Genomic DNA, 18,174 nt, shown 5'->3' on the forward strand with positions numbered 1-18,174 from the left:
TGCTTATGACTTTAAACATATCACCTCCAGCCCTCACTACCCCCAGTCCAACGGTGAGGCTGAGAGGGCTGTTCAGACGGCGAAAAAGATTCTTCGGCAGACAGACCCGTTCCTGGCTCTTATGAGCTACAGAGCCACGCCGCTACAAGCCACGGGCGCCAGCCCTGCACAGCTCATGTTGGGTCGCCAGATTAAGACAACTCTGCCCACGATTGACAAAGTCCTCACCCCAAAATGGCCTGACTTCACAAAGGTGCGTAAAGCTGACGCCAAGGCGAAGGAGAGACACACGTACAACAGGCGCCACGGTGTCAGAGCACTCCCACCTCTCAGAAGAGGAGAGAGAGTAGTGGTGAAACTTGACGGAGAGTCAAAATGGGAGACAGCAGGGACAGTCCAACAACCACACACAACACCAAGGTCCTACCTGATCCAGACAGACCGTGGAACGCTGCGGAGGAACAGGCGCCACCTGCGCTCAACCTTCCTCCCTGTTCAACAGCCAGACGAGACAGAGACCACGCAGGCGAGTGAGCAACCACCATCACCCCTGTGCTCTCGTCCAGACTCACCTGTCAGAGAGACTGTTCCAGTGGAGCCTGGAGGACATGATCAGGCTCAGGTGACTTCCAGAGGAAGAGTCATCCGTCCTCCTGACAGATTCAAAGACTTTGTATTCACTTAACACATAGCTTGCTAACAAATGGAGCAGAATAATCTCCAGCAGCTATGGAGGTGTATGGGCAGTCTACCCCATCACCTCAGAGAGAAAAAAAAAAAGAGGGAAAAAAGTGAATGTTGATGTGCATTGTGCACTGTTGTTGTTATTGTTATTACAGTGGTGTTACAGTATATTCATGCCCTGTTAAAAGGAAAAAAAAAAAGGGCTTACAAGTGAAGCATCATTTAATATGCTACAAGTTACTGAATGTTCTTCTGATCTATACTGAAGGTTAATTGCACTTATGGGTTAATTGCTATCTTCTCCTATTATTGACCTGCCTCTGTTGTTTACTTACTTGAAGAAAAGACTGCAGGTATAGTTTATTGTTTACATTAATGTCTACGACTCAAAAGAGGGGAGATGTCATGTAAGTGTATTAATAAGGGACTGTTTTGTGTATGCTTCCACGCGCGCAGTGATCTGAGTCACACAGGTTACGAAGAGCCGTTGTAAACGTAGTTCCGGTCAACACAGTGTAACTGTATGTTTATCACCGAGGAGCTGCAAATAAAGAGCCTCAACGAGAAGTCAGTGTCAGTCATATTTTACAAGAGATAACTTCCACAGGCATTCACAGTCTGGGTGAACTGCACCTTTAAGAGTACCCGGAAGTAGTTGTTCAACCGGAAGTTTAAAAAGCTCAATGTGACTTACCGTGGCTGGCACTGATATTTCTGACAAACAGGAGTGGTTCATAGCCTCCAGAATGTTTCTTACCGCCGTTAACTGTGAGTATGTCAGTCGGTGTGTGTGTGTGCAGAGCCTCGGGTGTATGATAGTACAGGACTGTTTGAACCGGAGCAGAGTGAAGCTGTCCGTTAGCCGGCAGCTAGCCGGCAGCTAACTCCCTGTTAGCATCAGGATGCTCTGTGTTGGTTGTGTTTCTGCAGCAGCTTCATCGCTGAATGTACTGACTCTCCGTTGTTGTCACCTTCTACTGGGGTGTATTCAGCGGTTATTATGGGCTAGGCTCTCACTGCTGTTGGTATTGGTATTAGTTACATCATATACTTGTGTTACTCTCCCTCATTGACAAACGTGTTCTCTTCTCTTGTCTTCTTACAGTGGCCAAGGCAAAGTCAAAGTAAGTTAAAGTCGGTGGAAGTAATTGCATCATCATCATCATCATCATCAGATCTTAATTGCAGACTCAGCCTATTAAAATAAAAGTACAATACAAAACAAAGAGACACAGATTACTAAAATAATATTATGAAATGTACAAATAATTATAATATACAAGCTTTTATGCCAGTGCTCCCTAGGCTTGATGTGTAGCAGATACAGCTCTTTGTATAGTGAAGACGTGCACCATGAGATGTGGACTAACTGCTGTCTGTTGTCAGGACCGTCCTGGTGCAGATGATGAGCGCTGCAGGGACGGGCTACTGCTTCAACACCAAGAGGAACCGGCTCCGAGAAAAACTGGTGCTGCGCAAACATGATCCATTTGGTAAGATCCTGCTGACATAGCAGAGTCCTGCTGGGACAGGGGACACATGATGGAAGGCCTTTGTTGTGTATCTGTGCTTTACTTCTACTAAATCACCAGCAAAGCTCATTTCTAGTATTTGCACCTACTTGCTTGAGTGCACTTGTAAGATTGTTTGGACTCATGCACCAGCCTGTACATGTAGTATCATTTCCTCAGCTCTAAAAGGCCTGTTTGAGAAATGTAGAATGAGACATAAAGTAGCCTGTTTGAGGATTTACTAATGACTCATAGGAACAATTTCAGTCACTGTGTTGGAAATCCTACAGAAATAAACCTGTCACTCTGATACAGCACTAACATTTACCAGAAGATAACTTGCCTTAGTGACTCTCTGCTCTGTCTGTAGGTTTCTTTGTTTTTTGTTAATGACCCAGATGAGGTTAGACATTATAGAAACATTAACGTAAGTGCATGATGTCATTCTGTAATGTAATTTCTAAGCATTATGAACCTGCTGTGATATGGTTATAAGGATATATAATGTAATGCACATATAGATAATCTGTTTTGAATTTATAAGGGTCCAGTGCAAATCCAATGATATGTGGTCATGTATTTAGGGCTGCAACTATTGATTGTTTTCATTATCGATTCATCTGTTGATTACTTAAACAATTAATCCATTAGTTGTTTGGTCAATAAAATGTAAAAAAAATGTTGAAAAATGTCAATCAATGTTTCCTAAATCACCAGATAACGTCCTCAAATGTCTTGTTTTGTCCACAAACCAAAGAGAGACTCAGTTTATTGTCATAAAGGAACAAAGAAACCAGAAATATTCACATTTAAGAAGCTGGAATCAGAGAATTTGGACTTTTTTATTCTTGAAAAACCACCCAAACCTATTATTTGATTATCAAAATAATTGACAATTAATTTAATAATCGATTACTGTTCAATTAATTAATTGTTGCAGCTCTGTTTAAAAACAATGTCAAAATACTAATGTGGGCGTTATGTGTGTATGTTAATGGACAAGTCCAGATTAGCCTATTGACACAGATGAGATGTAATAATGAAAGTGAATTGCTGCAAAACATTCCAATAAATAATCACTTAACTAATAAGGGGACCAGGACAGTTCACTTTCTAATCACGTGATGTAAAGTTTTGTTATTTTATTCCATTCAAACACTGTCACTTCAAATCTGTTTTTTTTCTCTCTTTGCAGTGAACAAGCACGTTCTTTTCTTTGAGAAGAAGAAGATCAGATCGATTTAAAAATGCCCCCAAAATACATGGACAACATAAACCTACAGGGTTTAAACAGACATTTCCTATTCCCATGGATGATACAAGGCGTTTGTAATCAGAGCTGTTAATTGGCTGGTCGACATGTGGTCAGAAGATTTCCTCTTGGATGCGTCAGAAGGCCTCCACTCTCCTCACTTCTCCAGCTCAGCATTATGGGAAACTGGGCCGAGCTTCAACAAAGCCTGTATTGCCACCGCTTTAAAACAAGAAACTCCAGCTTGAGTGTACAATTGTCATCATGTAATAATAACTGTCAAGCAGATTTATACACAATGTATCACTGATTACATTTCAGTCAAAAAACTGGGTAAATATTATTTAAGCCATGAGTGAAATATGATTTATTTGGGTAATTCACTAAATCAAGTCTGTTCTGTGCAGTAGAAGCTTAAGTGTTACGATGTTTGTCACTTATTAAACAGTTTGAAACCATTGAAATTAAAAAAGTTGTACAAAAACATTTGTGTCATTGGAGGCTGTGTCATCACATAGACACTGTTCATATAGTAAGTTATGACAGTCCAGTCATGTTCATTAGAGTCTTCAAACATCATATTTCATCATCATGTCAATTTCAGAAGCCAGTGATCACATTCAATCAGATCCATCCCATAATTGGTCCATTTTAAACTGGAGTCTACTTGCTGATGCGCTGTTCTCAGAACAGCTCACCTGGCAGGTCCTTCTTGAAGGGAAAAGACGTCTGCGTGCCGACAGCCTGCACGCTCACTCCCGCCACCTGATTGGCTCTGCTGGCCATCTCCTCCAAAGGCATTGTGGGATAATGAGCCATGTAAAATGCCAGCGCTCCAATAAAGCTGTCTCCAGCTCCCTGGGGACAAACAATATCATAAAGCTTTATCAAAATTCACCTGTGTGGCAGACAGTTCCTCTGCGTATCTCACACTCATTCATCCATCCCAGCTGACATATGTGAAATATGTGAAATCCACATGGAATCTCATAACTGTCACTGTTTAAGATGTTTGATTCTGTGTTTTGAAGGTTGTATAAAAAGATGATAAGAGTGTTGGATTCATTTTCAAATTCAGCACACTGTGAACAGTAGGGGGTGCTGTGGCACTTATCAGCTCCTCTCCTCAGGTCTTGTGCTGTCGCCTGGAGCGCCAACCAGTAGAAGTGAGTTACTGAATTTCTACCCTGTGTGAAAATATGTCTCAGTCAGCGCTTTAAGAAAAACATCTGTATTAGTGGCTATTAATCATGAAAACACGCAAAGACCTCATGATGTGAGCTGAATCATCATCTAAATAGGTGTTAGAAACTGAGTAAATATGAATGTGGTTATATTAGTTGCACAGCATCTTTGAATATTTTTAAAAAACAAAATAAATTGAAGTGCATTGATCTGACCAATCCAATTTTTTTTTTTTTTTTTTAAAGTACACACTATTAAGAATTAAGCTTTACTGAATTCATCATTTATAATGTAAATACTCATTAATATGTAGTTTATAAACACACTTAAAAATGTTTTACTCATCATTGATAAGCACTAACTAATGAGTATTAATGCGGTATAAATGATGAATTCAGTATTTATTAATGCTTAACTAATCCATAATAGTGTATACTTATTATAAAGTGTTACCAAATGTATTGATTTTTTAAAAACTTTATTCTTAAACAAAGTCATCAAAAAACAAAAACAAATAGCTCCTCAGAGTCAGCTGAATAGCACATGCCTGCTTTAATCAGCCGTCAGTGGCTTCATGGTCGCTGCCAGCACTCTGGGTTTGGCTATCTCTATGAACAGATAAATCATCTCTTTTTTCATCCCCATCTATTGATAGAGATGGAATGTGCCGTCTACGCCCTGGGGGGTGGGGGTTGGTGGGGGGTTTGGCTGGGACGGGGCACCGAGAAAGGGGGGGGGGGGGTGCTGATGGGAAAAGGCACAATGGTATGTGGCGACACGCTCATGTTTAACCACAAATGCCCCCCCCGACACTGGTTCTCACAAGCCTGCTCCATTACTCATCACTTCGGCTCTCAAAAGAGCTTCACTGCACTCGCTCGTCTGAGCACCTCTGTTAAGGCCAGGCCCCTCCCACCCCCCCCTTCACCCTCCAACCTCAAAGTAACCCTTTTGTTAGACTAAAGGTTGTCAGTTGTTGCAGGATGATTCAGTGGCAAAAGGCGGAAAAAAAAAAAAAAAAACCCTGACCCTGACCCCAGAGCGGGCTGTGCCCTGCGATAAACAGGGGCACAGAGGGCCGAACGGGGGCCCACCATGGACAGGGCACCTGTGGAGGGGGAGGGGGGGGGCATGGATGACACACTAGATTCGGTCAAAAGCACCCAAACCCCCCCCCCCAACCAACCCCACCTCCGCTGGGTGAGTCCTGGTCCTGGACTGGTGGGGAGATGCTGGAAAGAGTGAGATCAGAGCTGAAACATTTCACAGGCCTAGTGGATTTCCATGTTTAAAGTGGTGCTATGTTTATGTCTCCTGTCTGGTGCTTGGGCTGGGCCACAATACGGCCGAGCGTTTGGAAAGAAGGCTTTGGTGAAGCTGTCCCACAGGTTTGGCTCTGGCCCGTCCCCCAGTCCAGGCAGGCAGAGACAGGTTCCTGGCAGCAGATACTAGCAATTAGGGCAATTTTTTTTCTAATAGACATTATCACAGTAGCTGTCTGATGAAAGATAAAATGTAATATATTTCATGTTCAAAATATAATAACATATTAATTGCTCTGGCTGGAATTCTATTATTTTCAGGGTCTAAAAATACTGAAACCAGTTAGGAGTGAAGGTTTCGCCACAATTCCACAATTAACTTTACAGGTAATAAATCATTAAGTTTTATTTCATGATTTATTCTTTTTTTATCGTGTCATTTTTCATATTTGTTCTATAACATAAAAAAGGTGCAATAAAACAAAACACAGACTAGATTCATTCATTTTAAGCTTTTCATTTCTTGAGTATCATAAGCCCAGCTGTGGTACAATGAATTCTGGGTAACTTCAAACTTTTTTTTTTTCCAAATTGGACAACTGAGGAGCTGTATTCACCCGCTCAGCTGGATGTGTTTGTCTTTTGGAAGAACTCTCAACAGTTAGAGCAGTGTACGAGGAGAATGTGATCTGGAACTCTCTCTTTGTGACGCTGGGCCCTGAATGTCTGATGAAGCAGCTTGTTAAATTGTCTTGTTAAGGTGCCAAATTTTGGAAAGTCATTTTTACATTGTGTATTATTACTGTGAATGTATCAAACCCCAGTCCACAGAGAAATGCACTCAGCCTGTGTTCAGACACTGAGCCTTTAAAACAAGCTGTCAGGACTTCTGTGACTTTGTGATGACCCTCAACAAGGCCTGGCTCATCCTGACTCACTGTTCAACTTTTTTCCTTTCTTTTTTTTTGGTTTCTTTTAACTTTATCAACAACACAACACATGTAGAGAAAGCAACACATAACAGAAAGCTGACTGCACAGCCCTCTGTGGGATAGCAATACTAGATAGTCATACAGTAGAGAGCAATGAAACATTTTCGTCTAAATCTGTACGTCACCCCAAAAAATCAGCCAATCAGAAGAGAAGCTTGAGCTGCAGTGAACACATGTTTAAAAGGGACAACGAGGAGTTTTGGAAATCAATCAAATCAATCACATTACATTTCCCATGAGCCTCCGTGCGCACAGTGAAATTCTTGGACCAGCGCAAGACAGATGAAAGTGAAAACATTTGCCAAGAATGTTTTCATTAATCAAGAATGAAAGTCAGAGGTTGGAAGACGATCGGATACCGCCGTAGTTCCGACCTTAAACGGCGATTCGGCAGCGTTATTACCATGACCCGCCGGGCAGCGTCCGCGAAACCGAAAGTAGGAAATGCTCGCCCAGCATTTCCACCACTAATAATAATAACAAAATAATGATAGAGACAAAACAATATATTTTTATCGAAAATGGATCCATTAACAAGTGTGGGTAATGTAGATTCATCCACATTAAAGGGACAACGAGGAGTTTCTATTTGGTTATAAAAAAGTCTCACGTTAATGTGGATGAATCTATGCTACCCACACTTGTTAATGGGCCCATTTTCGATAAATATATCGTTCTGTCTCTATCGTTATTTTGTTATTATTAGTGGTGGTGGAAATGCTGGTCGAGCCGACCAGCGTTTCCTTACTTTCGGTTTCGAAACGAGTCATGAGAATAACGCAGCCGAATCGCCGTTTATGGTCAGAACTACGACGGTATGTGAACCTCTTTGAACCTCTGACTTTAATTCTTGATGAATGAAAACATGAGTCCGTCTTGCGCCGGTCAAAGAATTTTACGGTGCGCGCGGAGGCTCATAAATGTAGTGTGAAAATGCTTCGCTTTTCCAAAACTCCTCGTTGTCCCTTTAATATGAGACTTTTTTATACCCCCCAAAAAAACTCCACGTTGTCCCTTTAACTACACTTTTTTGGATTAAAAATTGGTTATGAGGTTATGAGGGAGTATCTGTGTTTAAGTCATCGAGACATACACACGATGACGCAACCACATATGATAATGATCCTGGAGTCATCTGTTTGGCCTTTGAAAATACAAGCTTATTTCCAAATATTCACTGTAACAATATTCATCAACATCCCACCTGGGAAGTCTCATAATCTCATTGACAAACCTAGAAATACCAGACTCAAAGGTGTGATGAAACAGAAGTAAAATCCCCTTCATTTCACAACTTGTATCCATTTCTAAATAACTGGACTACATACATACAAACTAACAACAGCAGACCTCACTCCTCCATCCATGGCTCAATGGACTGTACAGTCCCAGCCTCCATCCAACCTTCTCCGTCTTGCTAACAACTTCTCTAAGACTGGCATGTGACGCTACAGGATCCAGTGAATGAAGCTCAATGGGGCTGACAAGCGCTACCCCCTTCAGCCCCGCCGCCGCTGCCCTCGACACACTTTGGTGAAGGTTAGATCTACAGGCCCGTCAATCAACTGACACAAGCACTTGGCGCAGATGAGCTGTGATGCTCGTGCCGGGCCGGCTCCGTCCGCCGCGTCTTGACCTCCGTGGCGTTCCTCTGCCTGTTTTCTGCTGGTGGCTCAGGCTGAAGTTTGAAATTAGGATGGCAGACGAGTGTGTGAGATGCTCACCACACCAACAGAGAGTGGTTTCAGAGGTTCAGCGCTGCTTGATGGGTTTGCAGTGTGACACTGAAACACAAGCATGTGATAAGAAAGGGGATGAACCGCATTTTTTTTTTTGTGAATTAAACTATCTCATATTTCGCTATTTTGTGACCAGAATGCAATGACATACTTGAGGGGGGGGGGCAGGGGGATTTTGCGTTCACAAGTGTGCTTCTGTGTCCTGTGGTATTACAGCCTTCACAATGTCCTGATTGTTTAAATAAAGCAGTTAAATAAACGTGGTAGAGTGGAAATAAGTATCAGAAGATGGAAAAACTATAGTATTTCAGTATGGTACTTAGGATAAATGTGCTTGGTTACTTTCCACCACTACTTAATATAATTACATGGCCCCTCAGCACATACATCAATGATTACCATTTAATCAGATAATGTATATTATGATTTGGCACTATACCAATAAAAGTAAATTGAATTAGATGTATTCTAATCCAACTTAATTGTCCAAACTGAGTGAAAGAATATTTCCAAAATGTAGAAATGACACAAAAAAAAATAAAATAGGAAAAAAAACTAATAAAAAAACAGCAGCACACAAAACACATTTAAAATGAAATAATAAACTCAACTTTATATTGATGGTTAAACTCTGCAACAACCATCCTCTGCTGGTTGATACTCTAAGCCTCATTAAACAAACTAGATAGTTAACTGAACTACCAGCCTGCTAATAGACAAATAATGGTATGGTCCACTTTAGGGGGGTCTGAAATCTTATCACAGTACCATTGGAAATCTATAGTAATATTAACAGTTACAGGTAGGCAGGGTGTATAAATGTTTCCACCCTCTCTGGGACAGACTTGTGTATGTTTTACAATGAGTCAACGCTGATAAACCTGCAGTGATTGAAATCTTTCCATTTGCTGTAAGGAACACTTCTGTAACCGGTAATCTTTCACTGTCAAAACTCCACGGAAGTGACCTTTTTAAAAAAAAAAATTTGTATTGCCTCTGACAGCAGTGTGAGTGCTATGTGTGTTTGGAATAAACAGAGGAGCTGAATACTTAACGCAAGAAGCAATAACCGCCATGGCTGTACAGACAAACAAAGGAGCGCACACAGAAAACTCTGAAGTCCATCAACAGAGAATCCAAGGACAAAGACGGCAGCAGCGCCCACACGGTTTGATTGACAATTGATCTTTTGCAAAGTGCAGCGTGGAAACGCTACAGCGACGAGCACTGAGCTCCAAAACGCAGACAAAAAAAAAAAAAAAACTGAAATAATCCTATAGAAATGCAGATCTCAGGGAAAGATCCACACTTTCATTTCACAGAGAGTCTGCTGCACCCACTGAACCGTTCGAACCCCCAAGAACTGTCACTGTATTTCTGAGCCAGGGTGGTGGTGGTGGTGGTGGTGGTGGTGGGTGGGTGGGTGGGTGGGGGGCTCCTGCATCTCCCATCCTGCTATGACAGATGGAGCTCCTGAGGCCTGCAGCCTTTTGTCAATGGCCGGCACCCCGGGGAGAGCAAAAGAGCCACCGAGGGGCCGCGATGAGTCACGGTGCGGCTTCCATATCCGGAAGCTTCCCGTAAAAAAAAACAAAAAAAACAACGGCGGGTGCACAGGACTCCTCTGAAGAAACGAGGCAAGATCAAAAACACTTTTAATTGGACCAATTAGAGCGCTAACATCTTTGATCCATCTACACTGCCTTGTCTAAATCCTCTCTTAGCCTTTTGTGTATAACACCCATCAACAGCAGAGGACCAGCCTTGACATCTGGGTTAATGAACAGCAGCTGGTGAAGCATGTGCAGTCCATTATAACATGGTGATGTGGCAGTTTTTTCTCATTGTGTCATGCTGATCCAGAAGTTGCAGGGCTGAAGAATGCCGTGCTCGGGAAGGTATTCCCTTACCTTAGGACTCATGCAATTGGTCCGTCCATGTCTCCAGTCATAGGAGAAGAAGACTGGCAATAATTTGACCATACAGCTGTAATGTCTGGTTTAGACCCGACTGTCTACCTTTTCTCCCTACACACTGGACCTCCCGGAGCAGTGGAAACCGAGGCCACCCAAGTCCTGCTGGGGCGAAATGGCTCTTGGTGTGTGTGTGTTTGTGTGTGTGTGTGTGTGTGTGTGTGTGTGTGTGTACACCGTGGACTCATCTAACTGTCCACACAAAAAACAGCTGAGGTTCTGATCTCAGCGAAGGGAAGCCTGGACTCAATTTAAAACAAAAGAGAGCCAAATGGAGGAGCAAGGGAGACCCGCAGTAGACGAGTGGATCCGCTTTTGTTTGTTGTGCATCCAGATTCAGATTCAGGACCCTGACTCAGCCCCGTAATTGCTTTGCGCTGTTTTAAAAAAACGTGTTTGCAGGAGGAGCAGATGAAGAAACAGTCGCAGAGGGAGAGAAGCCAAATTATTTAACAGCCATGTTGGCAAATCCGTCAGCCGAGCTGGATCGATCAGAAACATGACACTCCAGAGAACGCGAACGGAGACAAAAGGTGGACTGTGTCACAGCGAGAGCTCGTCACAGCACCCGGCTCAACAGTAGCTAAAATAGTGAGAAACCACGAGTGACTCATTGTGTTGATGTTGAAGAATCGCAGGCGAATGCGCGGCTTCATCTACACAGGAACGACACAAAACAACAACAGCAACAGCAACAAAAAACCCCGGTTCTGACAATCTTGAAGCCAGCCCTTTTTCTTTAAAAAAAAAAAAAAAAAGACATCTGTCACTGCTGCAACACAGAGAGAAAATAAAACAACAGAGTCAGAGCAGAAATAACAGAAGTGGTCCAGTAATTATAACTAAAAGGCCCCAGTTACTAGAACAGCCTGAGAGAAGTGAATAATGATCTTGATAACAACCTGTTGTTTTTTCCCCTCTCCAGTAAAAAGAAAAGGGGCTTACTGGAAGAGGGATTATGATGTCCAAAAGAGTTAAACACTCCAGAATTTATGGGCCCATCAAAGAACAGGAGGGGTGGGGTGAGAGTGTGTGTGTGTGTGTGTGTGTGTGTCTAAGCGGGGGGACATGCAGCAGGCCCGACCACAGCTTTCTGCTGACTGATGCAGGCCCAAGAGGTGAGTCACGGGAGAGGAGGAGGAGGAGGAGGAGGAGAGGAGGGGGATAGGGGTGGTGGGTAAGTTCTCCTGGGGGCTATTGGGAAATGCGGAGAGTGAAGACAGTGAATAAGTGAAGTTATGTCTGTCTGCCTGGAAACATGGGGGCACGGTGGAGGTGAAAGAGAGCCGGCTCTTTGTTCTGAAACAGACAAAGTGACCTGGGACCATGACGAGTCAGCGCCGCCGTTCAGCTCCTCAGTGTCCTGCGCTTTCTCTGCGTGACACACACTGGTTTTTGCTTTCGTCCTCACTTTCACAATACTTGATGTGTGATTGTTGTGTGTTGGTTTCTTGTAAAGTTAAAGTTAAAGTTCAATATTTTGGCAAATTGGCCCATTGCCATAATCACTATAGTGATAGATGGCAGTAGGTTCGTTACCTTTAATTGTCGGTGCAAGCTATTTTTAGAACGGCTGCTCAGAGCTACGCTACGGAGGCTCATGGGATTTCTTGGTTTCCCTCATCAAACTCATCAAATACACAATTCAGCAACTCCATAACACTCTGGTGGACAAGTTGTGACCTGCACATTCAACACGCTATGAGATAATAACAGAACGTTACCAGACAGAGTTGTTTTAGAGGTAAATTCATGCAAAACCGCTGATGCGCGTTGCGTTCATGGACAGTTTTTCAGCAAGCAGTCTCTGTATTTACCTACCTGTAAAACGGCTCCATCTCGTAACGTTGTGTTATTATCTCATAGCGTGGTGAATGTGCAGGTTTCAACTTGTCCACCAGAGAATTTTGGAGTTGTTGGATTGTGTATTTGATGAGTTTGATGAGGGAAACCAAGAAATCCCATTAGCCTCCATAACGTAGCTCTGAGCAGCTCACGGCTCTGCTCCGCCGTTCTAAAAATAGCTTGCACCGACAATTAAAGGTAACAAACCTACTGCTATGACTATAGGGATTATGGCAATGGGCCAATTTGCCAAAATGTTGAACTATCCCTTTAAGAAGACAAAGTGACCTGGGACCATGACGAGTTAGCGCTGCCGCCCTCAGTGTCCTGCGCTTTCTCTGCGTGACACACACTGGTTTTGCTTTCGTCCTCACTTTCACAATACCTGATGTGTTGTGTGTTGGTTTCTTGTAAAGTTAAGGCCACATGCTCTGGAATTGCTTCACTCCAGTTTTTACCAAACTGTCCGATGACCCGGCTTCTGGAAACCACGGCACAGTGAAAGTCCCCCGAGAGAGGAACCGCTCAGTAATAGAATCCATTACACAAACAATCAGAAAGCTGCAATCAAAACCTGCTAATAACAAAAAGGTGATTAACACCTCTCTGTGCGATGACGCATTTTTGCTTTGGTAGAACACAGGCCCCACAAAACCCTCAAGAGACCGGATACACAAACGCGCAGCCTAGGCCCCTGTGACGACAACAAGCCACAGAGGCCGGGTGTGAAATGAGTCAAGTGATGCTGGCCTCCTTTAAAGATTAGAATCAAGGAGGGGAAACAGCTGGTGGTCACCACATCCCCATGTTGAGTGTTTCTTAAAGCCTTTCCACTTGAGCAACAGACAGATCTGTAGCTCCACCAGGGCTGCTAGTACTCAGATGAATAGGCCCATAAAAACCCGGTGTGTGACACTGCTTTGTTGCGGAACAGTAGTCGCACAGGTTTCTGAACATTTGCAGTGGAAATGTGCTTTTAAAGAGTCTTCAGATCAGAAAGTATGCTGATTTTCTCTCTGACCAAGTGTTTCATGAGAGGGTAGAGAACAATATGTAATTTAAAGCTCCGTATTCTACACTTTTCTATGCTCACTTTTATTCTAAGTGTGGATTCATAAGAGGATAATATTCATGTTGGTGATAGTTTCACATCTCAGTTTCTCTCTGGTGCCAGTGTCAGCCAATCGGAGAAGATGAAGCTCTGTGCCTCTCTTCTGATTGGCTGACTCTAGTCTGATCTAAGGTAAAACAACCAAAAAAACTGTTGGGTTGGATCAAGGTGGGCGGGGCTTGGTTTAGAGCAGTGACATCACAAAGTAAGAGCTGCTTTATGATCAAAGAACACACAGAAATCTCACTTTTAACAACACGACAACTCTGTTGGTAGCGTTATTAGTTATGCAGATGTGTGGCGTCACTGCACTGGGACTGCAATGGGTCATTTCTGCTTGAATAATCAATTAAATTAGTAATAGATAATCAAAGTAGTTGCAGGTGATTCATCATTTCAGTTTTGAATCATCAGTGGATAAATTCAGTGTTCTACCTGATGGTGGCAGTGGATCAGGGTGTTAGTGATTCATCCTGAACTTGAACATGTGACCCAAGTTGTAAATGAGCGAGCAATCAGAGCATTAAAGTCAGGAGGGATGAGATTAATATGGATGTCTGACAACAATCTATTTTAATTGTGTTGGGATATTTTTCTGTACTTACAGTATACAATGGACCTTCTTAAATGTGATTTGCTAATTTCTCTGGTTTAAATAACCAGAGAAATGTTTAGGATGTTAATGTTGGACCAAAGCAATTTCTAAACATACCGTATATTCTTTTAAGTTAATTGAAAAAAAACAACAACTTCAGTGGCATGGAAAAGTCTGAGCACCCCATGTCAAACAATATCAGCGTTTCCTACAGTTTTAGAGTGAAAAAGGGAAACAAAGCAGCAGCCTGCAAAAGAATGGGAAACCCAGGAGACTTGAGCTCTCAGATAACTTTGACCAAGGTATCAGACAAGATATTTACTATTTACACACTGTGATAGTTTACAAAGGGGGGGCTACTAGCTACTACATGTAACTATACAGGATGGACAAACCTTTGCTGAAGGCCCTTTTCCTTTTCTGTCATTTTGTAAATGTAAAAGATGAAAATGAAAACAAATTATATTGTTTATAATGTAAAGGGCATGTGTCATATGTAACTTTATGCCCTCTGGAGATCACTTCATCTTCCTTGTTAACTGTTCACATTAAAGGGATAGTTCAGCTTTTTTTTTAAGTGTGGTTGTATGATACGCTGACAACAGTGTATTGCCTGTGTCTCTGTGCAGCGCGATGTGATCAAAAAAGCTGAACTATCCCTTTAGGAGAGATTTTGACCAGGGGTGCCCAAACTTTTGCATGCCACTGTACATGTACAGTATGATAAACGTGCTTACCGTAGTATCCACTGCCGTAACCGCAGCAGTTGTAATATGTTTTGAGGTAATCTCCCGTGCCTTGAGCACCACACAGCCTTGTGGTCCCAAAGTGATGATGACCGACCCGCAGCCTCTCTTCAGCAGCTCTTGACCGGCTCCATGTGCCTCCTCCACATTAGCTACAGAGGATCCAGTCAGCAGCTCGGCCTGTATGCAAAGGTTCAGGGTATAATAATCACATACACAACACTGCATTTAGACATTTATCTCATTTAGAATAAAATGATAATGGCACACTGTTTCTCCTCTGGCATTTACTCCTAAACCAGGGTTCCAGGGTAGGATTTTTTTTTTCATTCCTGGGTCAGAGAGCCACGTTAATCAGAGGTTAGAATTAAAATTAAAGATAGACTAAAACCAACACTGGTGTGGGATAATGGCTGGATAAATAAAGAACTGCATTATGGGAATTCCCCAAGGAAAAAAAACAATTCTAATGACTGTGTGAAACATGCATGCCTTCACTTTTTGCTTTTTTTGTGTTTTAATAAACACTAATTTAGTTTGTTGAATGTTGTCCAGTACAACCAACTATTATTGTCCAATGATCCTTAATCACTTACCCTTTACAGGTCCATTGCCTGCTTGCTGTTTTGTATTAACAGTTCTGGCATGAGTCAGTGCACACTGACCGTGGTCAGACAGACTCATAAAACACGTTAGGTCTGTGAAGGATTTGCTGGATGTAGGAGCAGTCTGCGGGCCAAACGCTTTCAAAGAGTAGATCCTCTGACTACGCTGCTTCATCTGCCTCCAAAATGACTAAACGGTGACAAAGCAGGACTCTACAGCTGAGGTGGAGCTTCACGGAAACTCAGAACCACAGCCGCTCTCTAAACTTCTAGTCCTCATAAAAATCCACACACTATTATCTGCTGGAGTTGAGAGGCAGCTGTTTATTTTGAAAATAATTTTCTCAGAAGTACTCTGTATCTCTGAGTTCTGACAATCAAACTATACGATTTATGTAAAAGGAATCTTTATAAGAATAAATAGTGTAACATTCTTTAAAGTTCATACTTAATGTTTACATTATATTTTTTACTGTGTAGATTGATTTTATTTGCTATTACTCTCATTTATTTATATATATATATAGACTTGACACAATCTCAATGTGTGTGTATATATATATATATATAGGCTATATATATATATATATTGTAATATATATATTCACACAATTGAGATTGTGTCAAGTCTTTAAGCAAATTGCTGCATTTTACCCTTTATACAGTCTATGATTTTACCTTAAGAATACAATTCATTGATATCAAAGAGGAGAAATTTAAAAAAAAAAAGAGTAAATATCTGTATGATTTATTTATTTCTATTTTTGTCATGGAAATTGTGCTTCAATGACATTTCACATAATTAGACTCAGTTTAATAATGTGAATATCTAAAGTTGGGTGTCTGTAGACAAATCATAAAAGACAAACTGATGCAGTTCATCAATATCCTTTGGTGGTGTTATAAGGAAAATTTATATTATAGCACATTTTCATATTTGAAATATAAATGTTAGAGAGAGACGTGTCTGTATTTTATTTTAACTTGTCATATAGACTGGAGGATAATGTTTTCTTGTACTCATGTATTCAAGCCTAAACTATGGAAGTGACAATAAATCTGATCCTGATATTGGCTTTGATGTGTAATCAAGAGGAAATGAGCACAGCAGATGTTGGATGAGTTTGATGAGTTAGTTGCCACATGAAAGCATCATTTAATTATGACCAATTTATTTAGAATTTAGTGATGGAAAGATGGAAAGTGTTGTGATGCTCTGATACATTTTCTGGATCAAGTATTATTTATTTAGACATTTTTACTCAATGTGCTCTGGGACATTTCTATGAAGGGTCAAAATCTATGTGTTCACAGTTATGCAAATGAAATAAAATTAAATTGTTGCTGAGCACTGGTTCAAAAAAAGCGAAAGAAAAGAAAAGAAAAGAAAAAACATACGCGCACAATCAATATTTGTTTTGTTTTTTTACGTCAGGTAATGTCCGCTTCATGTGATCTGTTTTTGAAGCATTTTTCCTCTCAGTTTCTTTAAAAATCACCAATTATGAATCACTTCATTGCACTTATAAAAAAAACATAATAATGCTTCTTTTACAAAATAAATTACCAGTTGTAAAATGTAAAATAATGAAAGACTTCTTATCCATCTGAAGTCAATAAAAAGCTTCTGTAATGAGACTAAAAGAAATCAACTAATGAGCTAAAATAAATATATTGTGAGTTCTATTTTAAGGTGAACTTTCCCTTTCGATTACAGCTACAAAAATAAAGTTGCCCCGTTCTAAAGATAATGACGCTGACAAAAACACACAGGCATTAAAACACATTTCTTCCTGCTGCCGTCATGCTCCTATCAAAGTGTGTGAGATCCTCTCAGACCTGTGGATGATAAAATGTGGATCCACTTTGGCACGTGAGGTCCTTAGGTGGACATCAAAGATAATTCCCCTCACTATAAAGCACTCCAGCCTAGTATGTGGGCCGAGGATCAAAGGGTGCCTGCACTTTGTCATCCTTAAGCCCTCCCATCAGCCTGCCTTATACCCCTCCGCCTCAGCATGGTACGGTGAGACCACACACACACACCTGTACGCAGTGTGCGCCAGCCATAACCGCACACGAGAGGGTCATGGCACTGACTGACAGGAGTGTTCAATAGGGGGTCTGAGGTTGTGATCTGTCAAAGTGAACAATGACCTTGGACGGTTCAAAAATAAACCAGCGAGTGTTATCTGTGCTTTTAGAGCCCGCAGCCCTCCCCGGGTGCTGCCGGATGCCAAAAGAGAAGAAGAGCTGTTCTATTAGTCATCAGCTTCACACCAGGGCAGGGAATCAATCTACCTCCCTCTGTGGACAAGAATATGAGAAAGTTGAATTATGTGTCTCTAGCTGTCTGTGCATGTGTGTGCATATCTCTCTGTCTCCCTCTCACACACACACAAACACACACTTGCTAAGATGTCAAAGCATTTGACTACAGTGAAACAAGGTGGTACTTTGTATATTTATATTTTTGACAGGGAGTTTTCGTTGTTGCTCTGTTGCTTCTGTAAATGAGGAACTTTTTGTATTTTCTACCTGTGCTTCTTCTTTTTCTAATTATTTGCTTTCTGCATTTGTAATGTTCATTTCTATGCTCTATCTGCCAATCATTGTGACTTTTTGGTCATCCCTTATATACAGGACAATCCTCTGGTGGAATCATCTGTCCAAA

General features: G+C 41.6%; 2 protein-coding genes across 2 annotated transcripts in view; one reads left to right on the top strand and one right to left on the bottom strand.

The window, feature by feature from the left end:
* The first annotated feature begins 1,337 nt into the window (after positions 1-1,337).
* mrpl33 (mitochondrial ribosomal protein L33) lies at positions 1,338-3,486 on the top strand. Its single transcript, XM_085768449.1, has 4 exons — positions 1,338-1,452; positions 1,790-1,808; positions 2,071-2,177; positions 3,391-3,486. The coding sequence occupies exons 1-4, from the start codon at positions 1,431-1,433 to the stop codon at positions 3,438-3,440; spliced, it is 198 nt and encodes a 65-aa protein (XP_085624575.1). The 5' UTR covers positions 1,338-1,430; the 3' UTR covers positions 3,441-3,486.
* Positions 3,487-3,640: 154 nt separating this feature from the next.
* rbks (ribokinase) overlaps positions 3,641-18,174 on the bottom strand; it is a 51,137-nt gene continuing 36,603 nt past the window's right edge. Inside the window, exons 8-9 of the mRNA XM_085768448.1 lie at positions 14,887-15,075; positions 3,641-4,305 (exon numbers count right to left, since the gene is read on the bottom strand). Coding sequence (XP_085624574.1) covers positions 4,132-4,305; positions 14,887-15,075 — 363 coding nt within the window. The 3' untranslated portion in view covers positions 3,641-4,131. The remainder of the gene's footprint in view (positions 4,306-14,886; positions 15,076-18,174) is intronic.

Source organism: Trachurus japonicus, chromosome 22, assembly GCF_045865225.1.
Source record: "Trachurus japonicus isolate A0001 chromosome 22, Traja_1.0".
Lineage (NCBI taxonomy): Eukaryota > Metazoa > Chordata > Actinopteri > Carangiformes > Carangidae > Trachurus > Trachurus japonicus.

What these genes read in the sequence shown, in the direction of transcription:
- mrpl33 (XM_085768449.1), top strand. Translation starts at nt 1,431, where the DNA reads ATGTTTCTTACCGCCGTTAACT. An exon ending in GCGCAAACATGATCCATTTG is followed by an intron (nt 2,178 to 3,390) that starts GTAAGATCCTGC and finishes CTCTCTTTGCAG; the next exon opens with TGAACAAGCACGTTCTTTTC.